The sequence below is a fragment of the Rhipicephalus sanguineus genome, chromosome 3 (genome assembly GCF_013339695.2).
Source record: "Rhipicephalus sanguineus isolate Rsan-2018 chromosome 3, BIME_Rsan_1.4, whole genome shotgun sequence".
Lineage (NCBI taxonomy): Eukaryota > Metazoa > Arthropoda > Arachnida > Ixodida > Ixodidae > Rhipicephalus > Rhipicephalus sanguineus.
The window spans coordinates 178,271,045-178,296,420 of NC_051178.1; the positions used below are offsets into that span (position 1 = coordinate 178,271,045).

General features: G+C 48.0%; 1 protein-coding gene across 1 annotated transcript in view; it reads right to left on the reverse strand.

Moving 5' to 3' along the window:
- Nucleotides 1-25,376, reverse strand: part of LOC119387735 (nascent polypeptide-associated complex subunit alpha, muscle-specific form) — a 53,029-nt gene that overhangs the window by 16,667 nt on the left and 10,986 nt on the right. The window contains exons 3-14 of the mRNA XM_037655220.2: nucleotides 24,681-24,716; nucleotides 23,499-23,624; nucleotides 17,122-22,884; nucleotides 14,507-14,548; nucleotides 14,264-14,383; nucleotides 10,187-10,492; nucleotides 5,760-5,813; nucleotides 3,918-3,965; nucleotides 3,770-3,811; nucleotides 2,994-3,032; nucleotides 2,232-2,375; nucleotides 452-673 (exon numbers count right to left, since the gene is read on the reverse strand). Of these exons, the coding sequence (XP_037511148.1) occupies nucleotides 452-673; nucleotides 2,232-2,375; nucleotides 2,994-3,032; nucleotides 3,770-3,811; nucleotides 3,918-3,965; nucleotides 5,760-5,813; nucleotides 10,187-10,492; nucleotides 14,264-14,383; nucleotides 14,507-14,548; nucleotides 17,122-22,884; nucleotides 23,499-23,624; nucleotides 24,681-24,716 (6,942 nt within the window). The remainder of the gene's footprint in view (nucleotides 1-451; nucleotides 674-2,231; nucleotides 2,376-2,993; nucleotides 3,033-3,769; nucleotides 3,812-3,917; nucleotides 3,966-5,759; nucleotides 5,814-10,186; nucleotides 10,493-14,263; nucleotides 14,384-14,506; nucleotides 14,549-17,121; nucleotides 22,885-23,498; nucleotides 23,625-24,680; nucleotides 24,717-25,376) is intronic.

Below are 25,376 nucleotides of genomic sequence, written 5' to 3' on the forward strand. Positions count from 1 at the left end.
TCTAACGCACACACACAAAAAAAAGGAAAAGAAAAGAAAAATATTTCAAGTCAAAAACTAAAATCTTTGATTGACCCCCTAGAAATGATTGCTTTCACTTAGGCATGCTATCTTAACTATCTCGTTGTCTCGTTCGCCCAACGCATTTCGGAGCTCCAGAATGCTGCATAGGCATAAAGCTATTCCTAAATGCCGGGTATTGCGGATTCGACGCAGGACATAGAAAGAACGCTGATGGACAGGACAAGCGCTTGTCCTGTGCATAAGTGTTCTTTCTATGTCCTGCGTCGAATCCGCACTATCCAGTATTTAAGGTTATGAACCAAGTAGCCCAGCAACGATTTTCGTTACAAGGCTGTTCGCTTACATAAGCAATACGCTTCCATTATTTCTGGCTGGTTGGTTTATTGTGCAATTGAGCAGTCAGAAATTATATTAATGTACCACTTACTTTCACCGTCCTCCACTGATATCTCGAGTTCAGGCAGCGGCAGTTTGGTCTCCGGGCCAGGATCGCTTCTTGGATTTATGGAGTCGCCTTGGGCAGAACATGCGGGCAGTACGTGCGTGCCGTAAGGGAGCGGATACAGCTTGGCTCCTGATCCGAGCTGCAAAACTCCGTCCGAGAGCTTCGACCGTTTGTCGACTACGAGCAGCGCGTAACCGGGCAACTCTGCGGAAGGGCAGAATGAACGGTAGCACCATATGGTCAAAAAGAAACTTGTACCATGTATCATCGTAAGCTATTTTTATGTGAAGGCTAAACACACGATTGCTGATGAAGCGGAAGACGACAGAAGGATGACGTTTTGAACTGACAGCAGTGGTGCACGTGCGCACCACCACTTTCTTTTCGCCTTATAACAATCGTACCAAATCGGAGCTTTGACACGTAAAACTCCAACTTAATTTAAAATGTAGTTTTCTCGACGTTATCACGTATCATTTCTTTATCTTTCCGTCTTTCCAGCCTCGACTGTGTTTCATCGCTTCTAAAAAAACCAAATTTTCAATGTCACAACTACATTAAAAAAAAAAAAAACGTGGTTGTGAATTGTCTTCGAATATTTATTTGACTTTTTATGCCCCCTTTGGCGTTTTTGTCCTCGCGGGAACCAAATATTTATTCGTTACAGCTGATATCGTGGCGTCTCTCGCGTTTTCGGCTTCGTTATAAAAAGAATAAATGCCACTGAAACGAAGCGTCACCAACTAAAGTTCGTATTTAGTTCGTTATAACCGATAATTCGCTATACCAGGGTTCATTATAACGAGGTTCAGCTGTACTACAACAGTACTACAATGATGCCTGGCGGAACCAAACCGTCTGCCATATTTATCGCGCACACACTTCAATTCTGCAACGTTCTCTACTGAAACTGCTCGATATATAAAGGCGCTGAAATCCTCTCCTACTACCAGTACCTTGACTGGGTGGTTTCTGAGAGACAGTTACTGTGTCACTCCCCCACCGTTCTATTTTCCATCAAGAACCTCTTCTCGAGACAACCAGTTAGGGATTGGAAGGTAGGGGGTTTCAACCTCGGCAACATGTTGGCACACCGGTGGGCCTGTATTCTAGACGCGTGCTCCTGGTTGTTGCTGCGAGAAACCGGACCGATATACCGGTGGAACTTGTAAGCATTCGGCCATGCCGGTGAAGTGTACAAGTGATGTCACTTCCACGAGGCCACACGTGGATACCGCACCGTCACACGGCCGTAACCCGGTAGCTATCCGGTCGGCGTTTACTGAGAAAGCGGGAGTGGAAGTGGTGAATTTGTAGTCCCGCGTTCATGAGTCTCATTTCTTTTTTCCCCCCTCATGTTTCGGGAAATCGGTAAAAAAAAACGTCCATATTTATGCATTGTGCATAACACGACATAACACGTTCGTTAACTCATTAGCGAGAAACGCGTATGCTTAAACCTGACGGGCTGATAGTCTGAGGTGCTTCGCTTAATTACGTCGGACGTCCACTGCTACAGTTTGGACAAGGGAGTTCGCGCAAAGCTATCTATTATTGGAAATGTATACCCCTGTTACGACGATGCCCAGCGCATATTCGTAAAGCTTACTGCGAACCAGCTTCGCTAATAGGAGTTTAAAATTTTTGTATCGAACATACCCTAGAAATCACTAAGTTAGTAGATGTGAATGCATGCGAACTTAGCAGACATCATGTGAAAGAGAAGCTGTGGAGTGAGAGAGAGAGGGAGGAAGATACGCACGGCTCTTGAGTTGCTGGCATGGGCACTGCTTGTTCAGGAAGAGCTGCAGGTCGTACGAGTCCGCGACGGGGTCCGAGCCGTGGCTCACGTTGTACAGTGCCTTGACTGTGTACGTCAGACACAAGTCCGTCAGGCTGTCAGCCTCTGCGTACATTCCGTGATGTTGTGAAATACCGCATTGAACGTCTATGGTCACGGTAAAAAAACATCGTATTGGGGGCCGTTCTATAACATTTCCCAGGCTATTTGTGGCATTATATAGTGTATGTGTGGTGCACCAATACGGCCTTTCAAGCCAGCAGGTGAATGAACGGTTCGAACGTTCTTGTGACTTCTTATTCTTATGCTCTTGGAGCTAAGTAGTTCTCTCAACTTTGTTACGGTGGCGACTAATTAGTGCATTCTTTTCATAAAATGACTGCCTCGCATAAGGCAGTGTTCTAATTTTTATGGAGGAAAAGCTTTTGTTAAATTTTAAAAGTGACTCGCCTGCATTGATTACTGCATTAAATATGTGACGTAGATTTAGTGAAACACGTTTGTTGATGGGAAATTGTTTGTTAATTCTGTGAAAACAGTGTCACAAAAGCTCACGCTCTTCTTTCTTACACGTTTTTGTAGGGATGAAAACCTTTACAAAAGAGGTCTTCTATTAAAGTAACTTTCGCTTACATATTCATGGAGATCCAAGTATATCATTTATACACAGACCAAGACAGTTTAGGCAATGCGAGCTATAATTTTCCTGATTCGATTACTTACCTGGTTTGGCTAGCGCTGTCTCGGGTGGCGTTGCGTTAACTGTTGGGAGAGACAATCAATATGAGCTATCAGGCGGCGTGAATGGGTATTAAACATTTGTGTTTCTTTGCAACACCATAGCATTCAGTACTAAGATCTACCGCAATGCGAGCCGTATTAAGTGAGTCGGCCAGCTGTACTATCAGTGCAGGCAGAAACGTACTGAGTCCGTCCATTTGCACGATTACGCTCAGAAGAAGAAGAACAGAACTTTATTTGCGCAAGACTTCGTTGCCTTGAAAACAAAGCAACGCTGTGTGGTCGGGCCCCTATTCCAAGGCACCGCTGGCCCTCGCCATCGTTTCGGCCCACCGGACCAGCCTGAGCTTACATGGGAGGCCTGGGTTGCGAATCTGGGCGAAACCACCTCCTCGTGGGCAACTCTCCTTAACCACATACTAACGATCTTAGGGGAGGTCAGTACAACCTCACCCTAGAGCTCAGACCCGGACTTGGGTTTCGGAAATAAAAGTTTTTTCTCTCTCTCTCAATCTGGTGTTATCCACCTCTTGCTCTTCGGTATGAGCCGTGCATTCCCATGTGATGAAGTCGTACATTTGCGCTTGCGTCGTGCTACCTTTCTCCGTGCCGTCCGTTTGCGCGCCGTTTTTATCCCATAATGCATCACCAACTCCCCCAACTTTGATTCTCGTGTCGTATATTTGGCAAACTTTACTGAACTAAAACAAAAGAGCTTACTAAAAAAAAAACATAAAGGGCAGTAGCCAAGAACGCACCTTTGATGACAACACTTAGGTTGGTACTGAAGGCAGTTTCTTCTGAAACATAGCATGGAATGTAAAGTTACGAGGTTTGTGTCTTCGGCGCATTCCGCTCTAATTCATCGTCGCCGACGAACAGTTCGGCAAAGATACACGTGCTCACCGTTCACTTGAATGTCGGGGAGATAAGCTTGTTTCCACGTGAACCGCCCTGTGGGAGAGGAAGGGAGTTAAAAGCACTGTATAAAAAGAAGATAAGAAAAAACGGGAGTAGTGAAAAATAATCAGTGCGGCTTTCGAAAAATACTTGGACATTTCTGCTGGAGTAGCATGACACTGTCTCTCTCCCTATATCTTTTTTTTCTATTCAAAACTAACATGAACACTGATAAATGCGGAGCTATTTATTGGGCGAACTTGTGCCTAGGAATTGAAAAGTACAAGCAGTGCACGTTGTACACTGATAACGGCGATCGCAGTCGACGGCCGTCGGTAATCTGATCGTCGGTGGAACGCGTCGTCTTTTGTACATGAGTGATCAAAAATTCTAGCGTTATCGCTGGGGCTCGCGTTAGTTCCAGAATAAAACTCGAGCACTCGTGTTGTGCGCGCAATCTTATCGGAATAGTCTAAAACGATCGAGAAATATCGCAAACACTGGGGCGCCGAGCGATGGTAACAGCTTTTTTTTTTTTTGTGGGTGAAACCCGATCACTGAAAAATATGGAACTAATCACGCGCGGTAATACAAATGGCGTCCCGTATCATCCAAATTTACAATTATTTACTACATTAACTGTAATAAACTCAGCGGACCAACTGCAATAAAATGAGGAACTCGATTCTGCCTAACATTGTCTTATAAAAATGAGAAAATGACGATGGCCAAGTAGGCGGGACAGAGAGAAAAGGTAACAATGTAAAAAAAAAGAAGAAAGAGAAAGCAGTGCAAAATGGTGGGTTATCATATAAAAGCATCCTCGTATCAACAGAGCCCCCCTGAAGAGGTGTGGTTAGCTTGTTTTGGTTCTCTCTGGCATTTCGTCTTTGCATGCAGTCATTACATAACGAAAAAGAATGCACTCCTTCCCCCGGACAATTCCTCACCCAGTGAACTCAAATTCGCCAAGCAATATTTGACGCGCTGCTCGCATCATAAAACGTTTTAACGCTCTTGGAAATCCATGGTTGGGCAGCTGTATTACATACGTGAATGTGCCAGTCTCTCGGCAATTCAATTCCGTTTGTCATAGGTTCATTCACGTCAGCACTATAAATAAATAAAAAATAAATAAATTAATGAAATAACTTTATTTTCACCAATATGCTCATATTGGTTTCGTAATAAGGTAATTCCCTAATAAGTTCACTAATATGCCGATCATTGTGCATCATAAGCAGTGATTATGGTGCTTGGCTGCTGACCCGAAGGTCGCGGGTTCGATCCCGGCCGCGGCAGTCGTATTTCGATGGAGGCGAAGTGCTAGAGTCCAGTGTACTGTGCGATGTCAGTACACCAGATGGTTGAAATTCCCGGAGCCCTCCACTACAGCGTCTCTCATAATCATATCGTGGTTTTGGGACTTAAAACCTCAAATATTAATAAATAAATGTGCTGATCACCGTATACATGCGTATTTGAAACAATTTCCTGTTTTCTCGTGTCAATTTTGCCTTCCTATATGAAAAACAACTATTACGGAAAAACTTCTCCAGAATTTAGAATGTTATCAAGTAAATCAATGTTCTCCTGTAAATCAAGTTCCAAATTTTTAGCTGGGGCAATTGTTTCGCAAGATTAACCCTGTTAGTTTTGTCGTATCTTTCGGTTCAAGCACTGTTTAATACTGAACACTAATTTCTCTTGATAAGCTTCTAAATCACGCCTGAATTGGTCGCGACGACACTGAAGAGAAGCTAGAAGCAAGCAATTAGGCAAGTCTGTAGAGAATAAACGCTCGGCTTCTGTGTTATCCAAGGCAGACACTGCAAATAGAATAGTTACCGTTCTTGTAGACAGCCATCTTCTTGTAGTCGAGTCCAATTGCGACGACCGAGGCTGTAAGGAGACGTTAAAAAAATGAAGTGAAGGTCATTCAATGACATACTGTCATGCCCGATAAAAGGCCGAAAACACGTTGAAATGTCGTTTGCTGTGGGTTTGTTTTATCGAAATACAGGCGACGAAAGCAATTTAATCACTGTGGAAGTATGCCTGCGACTAGTCTTCACATAATAGTAGGAATAATTATGAGAATTATGATTGTAAGAAGAAGCGATACAGATTCACCAGGTTTAGAGCTAATTAGCGAGGGATAAAGTCCACCGATTAGCCTAAGGCACGCTGGGACATACAGATACAAAAGAACAGGACATGTTGCTAAGTACAGTGAGTCCCGACGTATCGGCTTGCATTCCGCCTTTTTAACACGAAAGTGTTTTATGCCGGGGTCCACCAAGTACATCCGTCACGGATATGACGTTGATAAAATGGACGCCAACGGGTGAGAAAGAAAAAAAGCAAGAAAAAGATACCCCGCTGGGAATCGAACCCACAATGTTGCGGCCACGACCACTGATCTCCACTAGGAGGAGCTGGATGGCGCATCGAGCACGCGGGCGTGAAGCCACCGGAAGCCGCCGTTTTTGTCCCGGAAAAGAGCTTTTCTCTTCTTTTTTTAAAGAAATACCTGCTTGTAGCGCAGTAAACTGTACGAATCGACCGGAAAAGTCGTCCGGGAAAACATTTCACGCGCAAGTACCTCAAAGTTGCATTACTTTTTACGCATTTTGTACGTTGCAGCACTCCGCCGTATTCGGACGGTGTCGGCACGGCGTCTGTCATCTTTTGTGTAGCGTTCGTCGGCGTCTAAAGTGAGGCGTAATCGCAGAGTTTGAAAAAATAAAAAATAAAAGCGATCATAACAACAGCTGCCACCCGAGAATATTCGAATTGCGCGACTGAGACGCACAGAAGACGCCGGCTTCCGGGACAAACAGGGCACCTTCCGGTGGCTTCACAAGCGCCCGCCTCGCAGAGCGAGGATGCGCCGTCCAGCCTTTTTAATGGAGGTCAGTGGCCACGACGGCAAGCGCCCGACGCGCTACCGACTAAGCTAACTCGGGAGATGGTAGACACGGCGCGAACGCGCCTTATATCTTTCACACATTCTCTTTCGCGGCGGGCGGAGCGGGACGGTGCCGCCGTCTGTGAGATGTGACAAGAAGTAATACTTCACGATCGACACTTACTAGCGCTTACTTCGAGATTGCATGCGATATCGGAGGTCATGGTTAAAGCGTCTCGATACGAGAGCTAGACTGGCCGCGCTGGCGTCGCCGAGGCACCCTTGACGCAGTTACGTTCTTTGCCTTTGGCTTCGTGTTAGCGTGCGTCGGCTCATCGGAGTAAGGCCGAACCATATAGAGCGTTTTTGCCGGCGTTTTCCCGGCGTTTCGTACGCCGGCGTCCCTCGACGTCGACGCTACCGGTGACGGTGGCCGAAACGTCCACCTCTGGACGGTCCAGACATCACGGGCGGCAGCGTCGACGCCGGAAGCAGTTCGATGGACGCAGAACCAATCAGCGTGCGGCTGGCAGCTACTTCCGCTACGTAACGGCGTCGTCACTGCTGCCAAAATGGCTGCCGCCCGCCTCGGATCTAATAAGTCGTCGCCGTGCACTGTGTGGCCCTTAAGTTCTCAACTGATGCTTGTATTTGACTTAGCTTGTTCCCTAGAAGCTTCGACAGCAAAGCGATCGTGATATCTTTGAAGTCTTTCCGAGTGCCGTACTCAAGTTCATCGGTAGGCTTAGCAGGAATGAGTGTATTGGCCGAATACGTGGCCTCAAAGATGTACGGCAGCTTCAAGCTCAGAGGCCATATATTACGAGTTTGTGCTTCTTCTTAATGCCAATAGCTGGCGCTACAAGTCAAATAAAAAAAAAATAGACTTTTCGGTGGCGTTGTGTCACGGTGACTCGTTTTCTGCACCACAGAACTGCTAATGAGACATAAAAGCTATAATCAGGAATATATCTTGTTGGTCCATTGACGGAAACTGTACACTGCTTTACGAGGTGTCAGCGGTGTCAGGTTCATTCCCTGTGGTCACACTGTGTGACGCTGAGCTAACGCTCTTCATATGGTTTGCCGCCCTCTCTGACGGCGTTGATGCGACGACGCCGAGGGACGCAACGCCAGGAAACGCCGGCAAAAACGCTCTATATGGTTCGGGCTGTAGTGCAGCTTCCACGTGCACCAACGGGATTTCTCCGCCGCCGACTGCTTCAATTGCGAGAGCACCGACTAACAAAACTGCTGCAATACGCGTCGCAGAAAGAACGCGATTTCGACGGGCGAATGTCGTGCCTTGGTGGAGCGAGAGCAGCGCCTGCGAGACAGAGGCCAGAGGGACGCACGGGTTTGCGGCTCAGGCTACGAACCTCTACCTCCCGTGTTGCTGAAGCGCAGTGTGTGTTATGTATGCATGAGCACAGGCGTCGGCTACCCATTACTAGAAAGCGCACGCCATGCCGTTTCTCTCCTTAATTGACGACGCTTTGAAGAAGTGCGTACCGGGTACCAGTGCTGATTATGAGCTTGTTGATATCATCCTTACGCGGGATTCACGATTCGCTGTGTCCAAATATATGTTCACACCGTCACCTACCCCAACGGTTTAATCAGTCGTCGCGATAGAGATATGCTGTCAACATGGGTGTATCCACGTCAAACGGTGCTATAGCTGCCAAACACGAATAGACATTGTACAAGCTCTCATATATCACTACACAATGAGCACTACTTCTGTGTAGACACGTTTCACTTTCGTGTTATACCGATTCCTATGTCGGAGGGATCAGCCATGTTTTTTCACGACGCCCCTGCGCATGCGCTCTCCCCTAGCGGAAAAGTCGCGAAACGTCTCATGATCTCGGAGGCTTTGCTTCTGCCAGTACCGGTTGTCCTGGCCGCTACCAAACCCCTACCAAAACGGCAGAGGGCAGCACCGGAAAATGAAAGAGGCGGATTATAAGTTCCTAACATGAACGCGCGGCCGTGGTGCAGCATTTTCACAAGGACGGTCATTTATATGACGAAAATGCACCTTTGAAAACGTGAAGCAGAGAGAGCACATTAAAATGAAGGTTTCATCGTACAAAATCTTCCCCGTTTGCCTGCGTCAGGTAGACGAACGTGAAACGTATGTATGTCACACAGCATATAGCATGGACGATCATTTATTCTTGGAAAGGCAATGAGGATGCTTTCTTATGCTTTTTTTTATTGCTAACGTGCACGACGCACCATGGTTAAGAATGCGAAAGACTAGCAAGCTTACCATTTATCTAAACAAAAGAACAGGGGCATGTAACCATAAGAGACCAACACCAGCCGTGCACTCGCTCTGGTTTTTTTTTCTTCTTTTAAATAACACATGAACCAACCTATATATGTGTACAAAACGTTGAACCTCTATGTTCGCAAATTCAGCACCTCCCCCCCCCCCTCCTCTTTCACCTTCGCTATCTTCCAGAGGAGTCCATGTTTCCGTGCGTATCACATTCTTGGGAATTCGCAAATGCTTTTCTTCGTTAAAAAAAAGAAACAACAAAATTTTCTGATACTTCGGTGACCTTCGATCTTGTGTTGTGCTCGCTGTCTCTAGTAGACGGTTTTTGTTCTTTCCAACTTTACTCGGAGAAGAACGTTTCTTATATATTATATACACAGGCCCTTTCTTCTTTTTCATTTTTCATAAACCCAGACGTGACTGTATTTTCGCGTAAGCGGGGCGTCTCTCGCAGAATATTGGTATGAGCTAGATGGTAGTGGTACAGAACAGAATAAACCTTCCGCTTCAAAGTGAACGAGAACGAAGAACGCACAAAACAAGAGGACGGGCGTCAACTTCCAACTAATTTTATTTCACACTTATAACGTGAAATAAGATTAGTTGGAAATGGACGCCCGATTGTATGTAGCATTTTTTTTCTTTTCCCCAGTATTTTCTTTTATGCACATGTATTTACTTTCCCCTTTTTTTCTTCCTGCAGTTCTCGTGCTGGAAATACATGTAAACCGCTGTATATGTATTCATTTTGTACGATATGGTATTCTGTTTTGCTTGTTGATTTGCTCGCCGTTGCACCGGACTGCTTGTTGTTACTGCCCTGTATAGTCTGGTCGTTGGGTCCCGTCAAGCTACTTATGTAGCTTTTAACCCAACGCAACCATCCAGCATGTATATACTGGAAAATAAAATAGAATTGAATTGAATTGAATTGACTAATTGAATTGACTAATTTTATTTTTCAAAGTGTGAAAGAAAATTATTTAAATGTTGGCGCCCGTCGTGTTTTTTTTTGTGTTCTTCGTCCTCGTTCAGTTACGAATCTTTCGCAGTTTGTCCCCCCATCGCACTCACCGTATTCGGACGTGCACAAGTCCGTGGCGAGACTATCTTCACTGACGGCGCTGGCGCAATGGGGACACGACTCGTCGAAAGGGTCGGGGCAGCCTGCAGGCCCAGCGTAAGCGGCGTCCGCGTACGCCTGCGGTCCCGGATACCAGTGTCCTCTATTGCACTGCTTAAGGGCCTCCGTGATCGCCTTCAGGGTAGCCTTGCTGGAAGGCAGCAGGACGGTCTTGTCGTCCAGCATCAGCTCCCCGTAGGAACCTCCGTGGGAGTGCCAACTGTGTCGTTTGCTGAACACGATCACCTTCGCGTACTCTGGTGGGGGGTGCCATATAACGCCAGTCAAGGAAGGGATTAGTGTCACGTGTCGCGATTACAAGAGAATAAATATAATATCAGTAGTGGATTAGTAGTAAATGCGGGAAAGAAGCGTTGTTTAGTATTTACCTTAATTTAACAATAACTACCGTCACTTACCTTGAAGGTTCACACTAGAGAACAGTGCTCGAATTACACGAGTAAATACGGTATAAAGACCACGCGCAAACGCCACGCTTCACACAGACTCACACTCCATTTTTTAAAACTCATGTTTGTCGTTCTTAGTGACGACGTATTAAAATACCATGCAGAATCAGTGCAACGTGTTCGAATCAACGTTAAGCGAAACTTTGTTGAAGCCACAGTTGGGCCTGTTGCGCGGCGCGAAAACGGCGGGAGGCCGCCGTTTTATCCTAAATGCTCACCTGGATGCATTACTTTCATCCGGAGAAACAATCTCTTAATTTATAATCTCGACTGTTAACGCCGTTAAGTGTCACAGGGAAAGTCGTGGTATCCCACGTTCACATCCTTCCTTTCTTTCCTGCCCTCCTCTCCCTAGGGCCTTTCTGTCCTCAATCCCCTTCTGCTATACAGAGTAGCATGTAGGTGCCTTCATATACGCCGGCAGAATTCCCCGTCCTTCATTAAAGAGCTCTCTCTCTCTCTCTGCTTTCCAAAGACACCACGGAATGCAGCAGCTTTTTCGGCATGCCCACATATGCCGAGATTGAGCGTCAACTTACAGCTTTAACGAGCTTGCGCACGCTGCAGTGCTCTTCTTTTTTTGTTTTTTTTTTACTCGATACGAGCACTACGTTTCGTGGCCCGGCACCACTACCAACGCCAACTATGACGGAACTGTCAGCTCAGTGTTCCCGCTTGTGCCCGTAATGAAAACCAGCAGATAATGAAACCAAGGAAACTATAGGACTCCTTAATTGTACTGGGTTAAGTGTACTGTAACAATTACGATACAAATGTGAAGAAAGTAAAGTGGACGAAACGACAACTTGCCGCCGGCAGGGACTGAACCTACATTCGGGTCCGAAGGTGGCAGGTTCGGTTACATTTATATCGTAATTACTACAGTACACTTAAACCAGTACAATTAAGGACTCCTGTACCTTCCTTGGATTCATTATCTGCTGGTTTACATTAAGGTTGTGTCAAACAAAGAAACGAGCCCTCGAAATTCCCTTCTTTCAATCGCCCGTTCTAGTGTGTTTCAGCCAACGCAAAAGGCCGCACCATTTTCTTTAATGTTACACACGAAAGCCTGACGCCTATGCAATGGTGCTCTTTACAGAGCTAAATCACTTCTGCCCTACAAACCGACATTTCGCAGATGCCGGGAAAGAACACGAGGATTCAGGAGGACTCAGAGAAGCAGTCGCGGCCGATGCTCTGGCGAGGCGTTCCTCGGCTCTGTAAGGCGCTTGTATACGCGTTTGCTTCACCCAGTCGGGCTTGGAGTTCCTCGTCCGCTTCGGCATCGCGCCTGTCCCACTTGAAAGGCGTTCCTCGAGATTCCAACCACGTTTGGCGTTGTCCGCGACTGTCGGATGTGCTTTCGCGCACTATACTCTAGCCAGCCTAACACTACCATTGTAGTACAACGTTGCCGGGTGGAACCAAATCATGTTAGTTTTTTGTGCGGGCACGTCAATTTTAGGCCAATGGCTCATGCGAATTGCTGTGCTAAAACTGCTCCATATATATAAAGGCGCTGAAACCCTCTCCTGCTACCAATACCTTGACTGGGTGGTTTGAGACACCCAAGCAGGGATTGGAAGGTAGAAGAGGTTTCGACCTCGGCAACATGTTGGCACACCGGTGGGCCTCTATTCTAGACGCATGCTCCTGGCCGTCGCTGCGAGAAACTGGACCGGTGTACCGGTGGGACTTGTAAGCATTCGGCCATGACGGTGAAGTGTAGAATTGATGTCACTTTCATGAGGTCCCAACCTGGCTACAGCGCCGTCGTGCGGCCGTAACCCGGTAACTGTTCTGTCGACGTTTACTGGGAAAGCGGGAGTGGAAGTGGTGGATTCGAAGTCCCGCGTTCATATCTTCTTTTATCGCATGAATAGGGAAATGTTTGCAACGTCTATGTTTATGCATTGCGCCAGTCATGAGCTTAATCTCCACGTTTGTGCCTGCATTCAACATCATCCGCGCTTCTGCTGAAGTTCAAGCACAAAGAAAGGTGAATGCAAACAAAAGAAAAAATAAAGAACGTTGCAATTGAAAATAAACAATAAATGGGCAGATACAACACAGACGGTTCAAAAATATGTTGAAGAAGTGGTGAGCTAAATTATATTAATTTATTACTACGCCATGTTTTGTGGCTGTGTGGTTCAGCAAAGCTTCAATTTGGGCTAGTTGGTACGGCATAGCAATGTAGATGCGCTGAGTGAAGCACAAACGAGAAACGTAACAAGGCACAAGACTAGTGGTGCGCAAACTTTCAACTGTTTATTTTCGCAAAAAGCACGTCAAAGATATACACAAAAAACACTGAAGATAACAAGGACTATATTGCAACGTGTTGTTCATGGAATCAGGTCATTTTGGTGCTATCATGCTCCGCGTGTGTATTCCTAACTAATCTTGCGGTTGTCAATAAAGTTAAATGCTGCCTCACTGAGGGCAATAGATGCAGAGCTCACGTGATTGTGTGATTTAAACATGAAAAGTGCCTCCTTGATTTCACGTGCGGAAAATGCTATATTGGGCAGACTGGGCGTTGCATAAACACAAGATTAAGAGAACATAGGTACGCCACAGAAATGCTGCAGTCACCAGGGCACTTAGCTACTCATTGCGCAAGATGCGGATGTGATCCCATTTTTAACCAAACGCAGACGTTGGCGCATTGCAGTTCTAAAAAAACACGCGAAATCATGGAGGCATTTTTCATGTTTAAATCACTCAATCACGTGAGCTCTGCATCTATTGCCCTCAGTGAGCCAGCGTTTAACTTTATTGACAACCGCCAGATTAGTTAGGAATACACACGCGGAGCATGATAGCACCAAAATGACCTGATTCCATGAACAACACGTTGCAATATAGTTCTTGTTATCTTCAGTGTTTTTTGTGTATATCTTTGACGTGATTTTGCGAAAATAAACAGTTGAAAGCTTGCGCACCACTGGTCTTGTCGCTTGTTACGTTTCTCGTTTGTGCTTCACTCAGCGCATCTACATTTCTAGGCTGTGCGATTACTTGCCTGCTGTGAAAAATGTCAGCGCTGCAAGTTTCATTGCGCTGTGAAAGCGCATAATAATAAGTTACACTCTTTTTGATGTCCTTCTTTGTATTACATCGCCTTCAGGACTCGCCCTGTTTGCTGCAGTACAGCCTCATAGAACGGATCATTCACGCAACTATCCCACAAAGCCTGGTTAATTTGAATTCAACCTTTCTCTACTGGGCACTATGGAGTCAGCTTATGGACTCGTATACACAAAACTCTTCATTAATGATGTTTGCTGTGACCGCCCCGCCTAGCTAATAATTTGTCTGGCATCAGGACTGGTTGAAATGTTCCGTTATGAACAGTACTGTCTGAAGAGGTTTTCGTGAACACTTGCCTGTATGTGATGGACTCTCTGACCACTACCGAAATGCGAAAAGTAATATAATTGTGATAGAACCATTCCTCCATACCAGCCTTGCTAAGTCAGTCTATAGGAGCTAGGCTACGAAGTTAATTCGATTCTCGTCCGAAAACAAAAGAACAAAAAAAGAACTTACCTTTAGACGCGGCATCGCAGGAACAGTACTTGTTGATCGAGAAGCGAATCTTATCCATAACGGAGGCTGTTCCGTGGAGCACTTCACCGACGCACATCTCCGAGCAGAGGCCTCCATATGCTACATATACAGACAGTGTGACGATGTTTACTGATGCAGTACATTCAAATTGCACTCATGCCTAACTGTTACGCGTGAGGAGCTACTGTAACTTGGCCTAATCGACTACTATTTTGTACTTACATTTTCCTGCCTGAGGTGGATAGCTCACTTCGGTTTCAGCAACTACAAAGAAGAAGAAGGAGAAGAAAACTGAGTGTGTGTTGCACCTAGGAAACCTCTGACTATGCTTTCGCACACGATGCAGCAGTAGGCGTTTCCAAACCGCGAGCCGAAAGAAATGGCAAATCTTTTAGCGAGGGACGCACCGTCGTTGCTACTTTACTGGAGCCGCTACAAAGCTTATCGTTGAAGTCCCGCTTCACAGGGACTGGCTGCAAAAGCTAATACGTCCAAAAACACGAGTAAGTGGCAGTTGGTCTTGCTAACTGTTATAGCGTAATAACTTTTATTTGGAACATTTACCCAGGGTGGCAAATACAGCCGGTCAGTGTTAAGAAATCCCTATAAGGGTTAAAAAAACCACTCGATAAAGATTTTTTTCTATAAGAGCCATTTGGGACCAGAAGTTTCCGAGTTTTGTAAGCTTTTCGTTCCTTTGGAGTGTCATAATATCTCGGAGCTTGTCGCATGTGCTAAGAAATATATTTGCTAGCATTGCAGACTGACACGTGTTATTAGGCATGACTCTGGCCCCCAAACCTCGTGAATGCAAGGTCCCGGTATATAGGGCGGTGTAGCATGAGCGTAAGATCGTCCTTTACGAACTAGATTTTAAAAATAACAAGCTGTACAATTTCGTACAATGAACGTTAAAATTTACGAAATGAATCGCGTCATAAGGGAAAATTTCGCAATCGATTCCGAGCTGAATTAAACAAGCTTTTCGTTTGAAATCCATGCTTATCCTTGGCGGGCTACCTCCACACAATGTTCCATTAACTATAGTATATAGCTAATTGGAACATTCTTTCGATACACTGCGGTATACTGGTTCCACAGCAGGGGTACACCGGTTCGAAAGTTAATGAAAATTTGGCATTTGAAGCATTGAAAAACAACTCTTTATTTTAAAGAGAAAACAATTTTGTCGAATGAGCGATGTCGCATAGGAAAGTGCCGCCGAAGGCGCTCAGTCAAAGGTTAGCCAAGGCGAATTTCTGCTGTCCCTGAAGGGTGCACACCTAGCATCACTAATTCTTAATGAACTGATACGCATGGACTTCACAATGAGAAACGATATATGACGGAATTCGCAAAGATTTTCGTTGCTCCTTTAACAGCGAAGCTGTTGAGCAAATCATTTCTTGTGAGTCGATCGCAGAAAACTATTATCATCTTAACTGGTCCTGTCACCCGTTCCCGCCAAAATAATCACGTGGTATACCGTACCACCTGCTTGTACTCCGCCTCCGATCACGCCATCTACAACGGTAGTCATTTCGAGAGCGTCTCGCCACCTACTTAGAACCACGCAACAACGGCCGTGAAACACGCCATTGTCACGTGATTATTTAGCGGTTATAAAAGCTAGCGTAAAGCTCGCGCCTAACCATGCGCAGCCATGGGTCGTCCGAAGCTAAATCGCACTTCTGAGGAAGAAGCCGCGATCCGAGAAGCGAGGCTTGCCGCTGCACGAGAACGAAATCGACGGCGCCGAGCAGATCCGCAAAACGTGGCCAAGGAATCTTCACGACACGACATCCGTGTCGTGACTAACCTATAGCTAAAGCCTCGCAGCAACCTAGAAGCAGGCAGATTAGACTTCAGAATCGTTCAGTTCCGCTGTTTGAAGCCTTGCGCGACTTAGTGCAAGCTCTGCCATTTGTTTTCTTGCCGTTAACTAGATACTTTATTTAGAAGCATCTCTAGTATCAGGAATGACTAAAATATTTTCTTACGAAGAATTCTTGCGCAAGTTATTTTTGTGAACGCGGGACCCAGGTTACTATTGCTTAACGCACGACGCGCAATACGCTTGTAAAACAGTGAAAACTACGTCTTTCCATGAAGCGATCACGACACTACGGTAAATTCGAAATTATGAAAAAAAAGACACTGGCAGTGGCAGTCTGCTGGCATTCTGCTGGCAGTGCTTAGTGAATCCCGTCTTCCACATGAGCATTTCTTCCACTCTAAGACAAATCTGTCCGAACGCCGCATTAAACAGTAACAAGCTGTGCCGTCTTGGACTGAACACCAGCAGTTATCGAGATTAGCGCAGTGTTTTAGAAATCCTGGAACACATTCTGTTCGAATGGCCAAGGTACGGAGAGATGAAATGATATGTTATATTATTGGGGTCGGCTTCCAAATTGTCAACCATGGGAGCCTCCCACTCATTCTCGTATAGGTCCTATGCCTCCACCATAAAATAAAGAGATGTTCGAAATGTGAAATGTTGGCTTATTTGATCCTTCTTCTTTTGCCGTATTTAACCTCTTTACATCAATGTGATTACCTTTGTCTCAACTGTTATTCCGCGATCATATATTTTCCAGCGTTCTTATACTCTTTCTCGCACTACTCTTCGTAGGCCCTCTGTGTTCCCGATGTTCTTAACTCTATAGGGCAACATTTAGAACCTTTCACGTGAAACAATGATCTGGATTTAGTTCAACAAGTTTTTCTCTCCCAGTCGCCGTGATTTCTCGTTGATCACAGTACATTCGACAAAAGGGACTCGTCAAAGAAAGCTGCAAGCTTTAATGATTACCTCAAGGGAACCCGTCACTCACCGAGGTCGTAGTTGCAGATGTTCTTGAGCAGCTCCTTGTGCAGAACTGGTGGACAAATAGGACACGTGTGCGAGGCCTGAGGACATCTGGGCTTGTACGGTGGCACGTCTGGCGAGCCCATCGCGAAAGCCTCGCTGTACGTCGGCTCAATCGTCTTCGCAGGGGCGTAATGCGTCAAGGCCTCAGGGTGGACTGATCTGCCGTAGGCGGGTTGCACAAGAGGCGGAGGCGGGTAGTCGGCAGCGGGAGGAGGCGCTCGGTAGTCAGCCATTGAAAGCGAGTAGGCAGGTGCTGGCTGGGCTACAGGAGCATGAGTGGCGACAGCGTAGACACCGGCCGAGTAGGGTGAAGGCATCTGAGTGGCTGCTACGTAGCCAGCAGGGGCGTCAGTGGCACCCGCGTGCGCAGCCGCACGATAACTTGGATTGGCGTGGGGAGGCGCCGAGTAAGGCGGTAGAGGATGGCTTGCTGCGGAGTAGCCGGGTGGCGGGTAGGTGGCCGGTGGATGACCGGCAGCAGTAGGGACGATGTAGCCCGGAGGAGCGTGGCTGGCCTCACCGTACGAAGGAGCTGAGTACGCGGGTGGCAAGTAACTCGGAGAATTATAACCCTGAGGCGCGTGCGTAGCTGCTGAGTAGCTCATAGTAGTGTAATCGGCTGGAGCGGAGTAGCTGGCAGGTGGATAATAGCTTGGCGGAGAGTTGCCGGGAGCCGCAGAAACTGTGGGTGGATAGGTGGCAGAGTACGATGTGGGCCCACTGTTAAACGAAGACCAGTAGTCAGGGTCCGCGTGGCCAGAGTACGCCGGTGACATCGTAGTAGCCGGCGAATATGCCGTCGGCGTCCCGTGAGTCGTGTAAGACTGCTGATAGTAGTTCGTAGAGTGCGTTGTGTAAGTCGACGGGGAGTAACTGTAAGTTGTGTAGCTCGGCTGACTCGTGGGCGCAGTGTAGGTTGTGTATGAAGGTGTGTAGCTGCTTGGCGTGGCGTCCGTTGTGTGTTGTGTCTGAGCAGATGGGGAATAGGTGGTGTACGCGGACTCGTAGGCTGGTGCGGAAGCGGTGTACGACACGGTGGTGTACGCTCCGCTTTGTGATGCTCCTTGTCCGTATGAGCCGTCGTTTCCACCACCACTCTCGTACGAAGAAGCGCTGGCAGGGGCCCCGTAAGCGCCATTGCCACCGTTAGCACCTAGTGGGATTTCGGAATAGTAAGATGATGGAGCGAAATATGAAGCCGGTGCTGATGTCGCCTGCGCATTTGCCCCTGAGCCATACGCAGATGGTTGCCCGTAAGAATTAGCTTCCTGAGGACCAGCGGGCGCGTACGTGGCGCTGTGGACAGGCGTTTGCAGAGGCGCGGGACCGTAGTTAGGTTTGGCTGGCCCGTAAGGATTTGAAGAGGCGCCATAAGCAGGCTTGCCATACGACGGGGAATAGTAAGGCGGAAGCGTTTGTGCTGGCAAAGTGTAAGACAGCGTAGCTACTTGCTGTGGGTAGCGCGGATACGAGGGCTTGCCGTACGCGGCATTTTGGCCAGCGTTGGCGCTGTAGGCCGGTGCTGGAGGATGTCCAGCAGGATAATTGTTGGGGCCAGCTGCCACATTTCCGTAGCCGCCATATGAAGGAACGTGCTGGGCTGCGACCATGTGCGCAGCCGTGTTCTGGTGCGCAGGCTGGCCATACGCAGACCCAGCGGAAACTGGCGCCTTGTAACTCATCGGCACGCTGGGGACGCCGTACGATGGATGTGTATGCATTGGTTTTGAATAGGATGGTGCCGGATATGCCGGCGGTGCGTGAGACACACTGTAAACCCCTTTGCCATAAGCCGGCTGTGGGTACTGGGGAGCGGCGTACGCTGGTGGCGCGTAGGAAACCAAATTGGCGGGCATGTTATACGAAGGATGAACGTAAGAAGGGGCCGAGTAAGCTGGTGGCGCGTACGAAGCTTCGTAAGATGGTGCAATGTATGTCGGTGGGGCATAGGTTGCGCCACCATATTGTGGCTGGTTGTATGAAGGATGAGTATATTGTGGGCCGGGTTGAGGATACGGCTGGTCTGCGTAAGCGGGAATGGGATACGCTGCAGCTGCGTATGTAGGCTGGGCGTTGGGTGGGTAGACAGGCGCAGAGTAGGCAGGGGGAGTGTACGAAGGCGTATCGTATGGACCAGGAACGTATGCCATCGGAGGGTAAGTAACAGTCATGTAAGCCGGAGCAGGGTGCAGTGGATTTTGCGGGGCGGTCCCGTAGGTAGGCACAGATGCGTAGGCTGGGGCAGAGTAGGCGGGAGGAGCATAAGAAGGCGTGTATGATGGGTGGTTGTACGTTGGTGGAACAGCAGCGGCGGCATGGTACGCGGGTGCGGCGTAAGCGGGTGGAGCGTAAGTAACAGCGTACGACGGTTGGGCGTAGTTGGGGGCAACGTAGGCAGGCGGCGCGTATGAAGCTACAGGATACACCGCTGGGGACATGGTAGCGCTGTAGAGTTTTACGCCACTGTACGCCGCTGGTGGCACCGACGGCGAACTGGCATAGGACGGCATCGCCGCGCCAACTGCGCCATACGAAGGATTGTACGCTTGGCTAGCGGACGAAGGCGCGGTGTTGGAAGCTGCGTATGATGGGGCTGAATAAGACGGTGGTGCGCTCGAAGCACTGTAGCTCGGATCGCTGTACGAAGGTGCACTGTAAGGCGGTGGAGCGTAAGTCGCTCCCGAATATTCTGCAGGTGCCGAAGGTACCACAGCTTCAGTTTTTGTCGGCGCGTAATTCGACTGCTGGGAATAAGCTGGCGCATTGTGCGCTGGGGGAGCGTAAGTTGCGCTGTAGGAAGCAGCATTAGGTCCCTGCGTTGTGTATGAAACAGATCTGTAAGAAGACGTCGTATAAGCCTGTGGCGAAGAAGAACTGTCATACCAGGATGGCTGCGCGTCATCTGTGCCATAGGATGGAGCAGCATAAGAGGGGCCTGGTTCACCATTGTAAGAAGGGTTGCGGCCTTTCGACTGTTCGTGAGCGTTACCTGGCGACCGGTAGGAGGGAGCCATGCCATATGATGCATCGTGTCCATCGGGTCCTGAGTATCCCGCCGTTGTAACATATGCAGTTGGATTATAGGAGTTGCCGATACTAGAAGCTGGCGCGCTTGCATACTGTGGCTGAGAAACGTGCGGCTTAGGGGCGGTATAGGTGGGCGCAGACGCAGTGGCTGTGTAACTGCTGCTTCCATAACTTGCAGTGACGTAGGCCACTCCCTGTCCTGCTGCGGCCGCGCCATACGATGGAGCAGAATAAGGCGGAGGACCGTAAGTGGCAGCAGACACTGGCACGTTCATGCAACTTGGCTTACTGCCAGAAGGTTTATGCGCCGCCTGACCGTATGGCTGCGGTGCCGCATAGATGGGTGCAGCTGACGCTGCTGTGTACGAAGTAGCAGATGAAACAGGCGGTTTGTAAGGAGAGGGGTACATTGGACCTGAGGAAGCGGGTATTGGGTTGGATGCCGGTGGATACTTCGGCGGGAAATAAGCCGAGGAGCCAGAACGGACGGAGTTGTACGGGGCACCAGAAGCGCCTGCGCTATACGCGTTAGCATTATAGCTTCCGCCGGCAGTGCCATGAGAAACTGGTGCATAAGGTGACGCTGCGGCACTACCTCCGTGGGACGGCTGGACATAGGCTAGCGCTGCAGCGTACGCGGGTGGAGAGTACGAAACAGCCGGTGTGGCGTGCGACGCGGAACTGTGTGATTGGCTCGCATCTGCGCCACTGTAGGCAGGCACTTTGCTACCGGCGGAAGGATAGCTTGGCAAAGCATAAGCTGGGGCTGCCGGAGGTGGGCTGTACATTGGAGGTTTAGCGGAACCGTGTGGCGCTGAAGAATAAGCTGGACTCGAAGGAACTTCCTTGGAGGCTTGTGCACTGTTTCCAGCAGTAGCGGGTGCATAGGTACCGTACGGCGAGTCGTATCCAGGATTAGCTCTGTACGACGAAGGAGCAACTGTGTACGCTGGAGGAGCGTAGGTTGGTCCTCCGTAAGCCGGAGCAGCGTACGGCGGGGGAGAATAAGTCGCCCCGTTCGAACCATATCCTGCATTACCGTGCGACTCCTGATTGCCACTATAGTAATCGTGTTCAGAAGGATACGTCGGAACGTAAGATATTACCGTGGCATGGTCTTCATCTGTCGGGTACAGTGACTCGTAAGCCGATGGCGGATACTCGGCCATTCCGTGTGGAGGAACATAAGTCACGTCTCTGTAGCCGTCGTATGCGCTGGATTCGTAAGCTGCATTTGTCCCAGCAGTGTAAGGAGGTGGTTCATAGGTTGGCGAAGAAGCTTGAACAGGCCTGTACCCTGATCCATATGCTCCAGGGGAAGGCAAAGCAGCATTACTGTAAGCAGCAGCAGGTGTTTTGTAGCCGGCGTTAGGAGCTGGAGCGTAAGTAGGAGTATTTTTGTTGCCCGAAGACGGCGCAGACCCGTAACTGGCAGCCATACCCGAACCATAGTTTCCAGAAGACGGAGACCCGTAGCCTGTAGCTGGACTGCCATACGCCGGAGCTTTCTGCTGTACAGCACTGTAGCTTGATGGTCCATAACTAGATGCCGCGGAAGGATGTGCACTATGACTTGCTGCCGGTGGTGACCCATAGCTTGAAGAGCTAGGAGCACCCAAACCATAACTAGGTGCCCCAGAGTCGTAACCCGCACCTCCTTGGTTGTACACAGAGGCCGACACTCCTCCATGTCCTGCAGCGCCGTAGCTTGCACTTGGAGCCAGTGCCGCGTAGCTGGGAGCATGCGTTCCGCCCGCAGCACCGTAGTTTGCTGAGCTTGCAGAACCATAACTTCTGCCAGCTGTCGCGCCATAAGGGGGAGCAAGAGCAGGGCTGTAGCCCGGTGGTTTTGCGGCTCCTTTATTAGCAGTGTTGTACGAGGGCCCCTGGGAATACGAAGATGAAGAGCCGTATGTCGAAGCCGATCCACTGTAGTAAGTTGGTTGAGGGGCGGGACCGTAGTTGGAAGGCTTAGCTTGCACACCGTGTCCTGAAGCAGGAGCACTACTATAAGCAGGAGCAGGAAGAGCTCCATAGCTTGGCGCTGCGGGCATGTAAGCGACTGGAGCGCCACCGCCATAGCTTGGAGACGGGGCGGGATAACTAGTGGTAACTGCGGAATCTCCATAAGTCGCAGTAGCGGCATTGTATTTCGAAGGCGCTTGCGCGTAGCCATAGCTTGACGATGAGGTTATACCATAAGCTGCAGGTGGCGCCTGAGGCCCATAAGCGGCGGTCGCTGTCGGAACGGCGTAGCCGGATGCAGATGCTGGAGCGTACGCAGGCCCGTTGCCGGAAGTCGCTGAGTGGGCAGCGCCGCCATAGCTCGCAGAAGACGGCGCTGCTCCGTAATTCGCAGGCGCGGACCTTCCAGCGTCGTATGTGTCGTATCCGGCGTAGAGTTTTGGTTCGGCATGATGAGTTGCACCGGCGCCTGAACCATAGAGAGGACCAGAGGCGCCTCCGTAACTACCAGCGTACTCAGCCTGGTCAGCCACTGCGTAGGTGTCCATTCGCTTCTGTATCGAGCCAAGCGACGCACTCGAAGTGCTTGGACAGGCCGACAGAGCGTCATGCAGAAGTCGGGCGTTCTTGTAGCTGTAGGCCAGGATGTGCATCTGATCCGTGAACGGCACGTGCATCGGCTTTCCAGCGGCACTAGCAAGCTGTCCCGTGAAGACGAAGTATTGCCTGGACGCTGTAAGGGACCATCGACACCACCGTAAAAAAGCTGCTGTATTTTTATGATTTGATGTCAACAATAGACTGATAAATGAAGAAAAGAAAGGGTGATCGGTGAGAAGAGTTATAACAGGACCTATGCATAGCCAGAGCTGGGCTGCTGAAGCACTGTCTATTCTTGTTCTCTGTCAAACACTGACTTATAAGCTGCATAGGAAAGGAAACGGTTGCATTACTGTATAATGTAGTGCAGGTAAAGGAATATCATGTAACGAAAATAGATTGAAACAAAAGGTTAAGTCAGACTGCTATTAAAATCTCAGCCATCGATTTGTGATGCCGCGGTCAGCAGGGTTCGCGTGAACAGTAAATCGAGTGACTCTTCATACACGCCTTGCTATAGCACCGCCTTTGCTTGGCGTCTCTAATTAACTGAAGTCCACTTCGAACTGTGATATCTTGCCATAGCGTATGCAGTATAGAAACGAGAAATTAAGCTTCTTAAAGTGGTTACCAATTCTTGCAGTTCGTGATATAGCCCTTACCGTGTGCAGCGCACCACATTGCTCGTTTAATATTTACAGAGTCATGTGCACGTAGTGTGATAACACATTTCTCGACTATACTTACGTTTGGTCACGTAGTCACATTTACAGTTTTGTGGCAAGGTATAGATCAGCGTATTTCCAATCTTGTCCTGCGCTCCTCTCACGGGCTGGACGATTCTTGTTTTCCCAATGTACATGCCGGGTGGACCTGCACGCAGAATAAATCAGAAAATAACGAAAAAAAAAAGTCAGCAAGAACTTATATTGAAAGCGTCAAATAGTTCAATGCCCTAAGCCTTTTTGCAGCGTCAGTTCAACTTTCAAAGTACTTTCGATTATGAAATATATTTTTTAATAACATATTACAAGCGGTTCACTTAATGCAGATTTCTTCGCCTATCTCGATAATTCTGAGGACGTGTTTGTTCTACAAGTTTAATTAAAAATTCAATTAACACGACTTTAAATTATATACATTAAAACATGAAAGACTTATTGTATAGGGGCTGCTAATCTGGAAACTTTAATGAATCAACAATGACGCAATGATTTACCTTGCCTTAATCTGAAAAGAAAGAGCTTGTTGGACAAGAAAAATCACTATATGAAAACTGAGTCGCGAATGCGGCTCCAAATTTTTGTGCCTACGTTCTCAATTAACAAAAAGCAAGAAAACGAATAGGTGTAGTTTTGTATTGTCCTCTTTCGAGTTGGATTGATAGACGACATGGCAGTACCTACTATCATGACCAGGCTTTGTCTGTTTTTTTTTCTTTCGCGTATAAACTTTGTCGAGCGCAGTTGTGTAGCTTGGCGTGACGCAGGAACAGCGGCGTGTGTTGCAGCATATCGTGGCCGCCACAGTTTTGCCCGCACGTTAACAAAATATGGCGGCACCCACCGCTGCTCGTGAAAGGTCGTGATTAATTGCCCTCTCCGGGCAGAATAAATGGCTCTCGTTTGACGCCAAGCGCCATTACACCGCTGAGACGAAGACCTTTGATACATATACCTTCAGCTTTGGAATGAAAGGGAAAATGAATGTTACAAAAGTTTGAACGACGGCGTAACGATGTCCTCGCTTTAAATTTTTTGTCTTGGCACAAATTCTTCAGGGACGAAGAATGAAAATAATAAAGCTTTTGTGGCGGGCGGAAGGGAGGGGGCGTCTGCCATAGAAGAAATTAACCGAACATTAATGAGCGGTAACGCGTATGCGTTTTCTATGTGTGTGAAACATGGAAGTTGCGATGAATGAACGTACCTCTGGCCGCAGGATTCAGGGACAGCATTCGGACAACTGCAAAGTAAAAATAAAAAAATAATCAGGAAACAGTTAGGAAGGGGAGATCTTTTGTGAAGAATTCTACGTTGAAAACAAGCTGATGGTTTCTATAGCGAGTTTGAAACTTTAGAGTGATTATTTAATTACAATATCAGAGAAGACTTGAAACTGGGTCAAATCAAGTTATCATTCAGCATTTATCTATATGAGGTCTAGCTTTGCGTTAGAACGCACTCCGTTATGCTGCTTTCTACATGTTGTCGCTGAAGAAGCTTTCAATTGAGCTGAGTTCAAGGTCACACACACACACACACACACACACACACACACACACACACACACACACACACACACACACACACACACACACACACACACACACACACACACACACACACACAAAAAGAAACGCCAGGCCTGCGCGGAAAGTCACAGTCACAGCGAAAGCTGGAAGAGCGGCATTTCTAGAGCCCGTTATAAACTCTCTTGTGGCTACTAATACAAGTACACTAGCAACGTACCCACTATGCCACAAGTCATAATTTTTGTCAAGTTGGGAAGCACAAACCACGACATTATTCGTCATTCTGCGGAGAAGCGAGGTACCATCTGTAAGGCATTATGTGCACTTTTTTGATGCGACGGTTGATGACGATGAAGATTTATAGCTGAGCC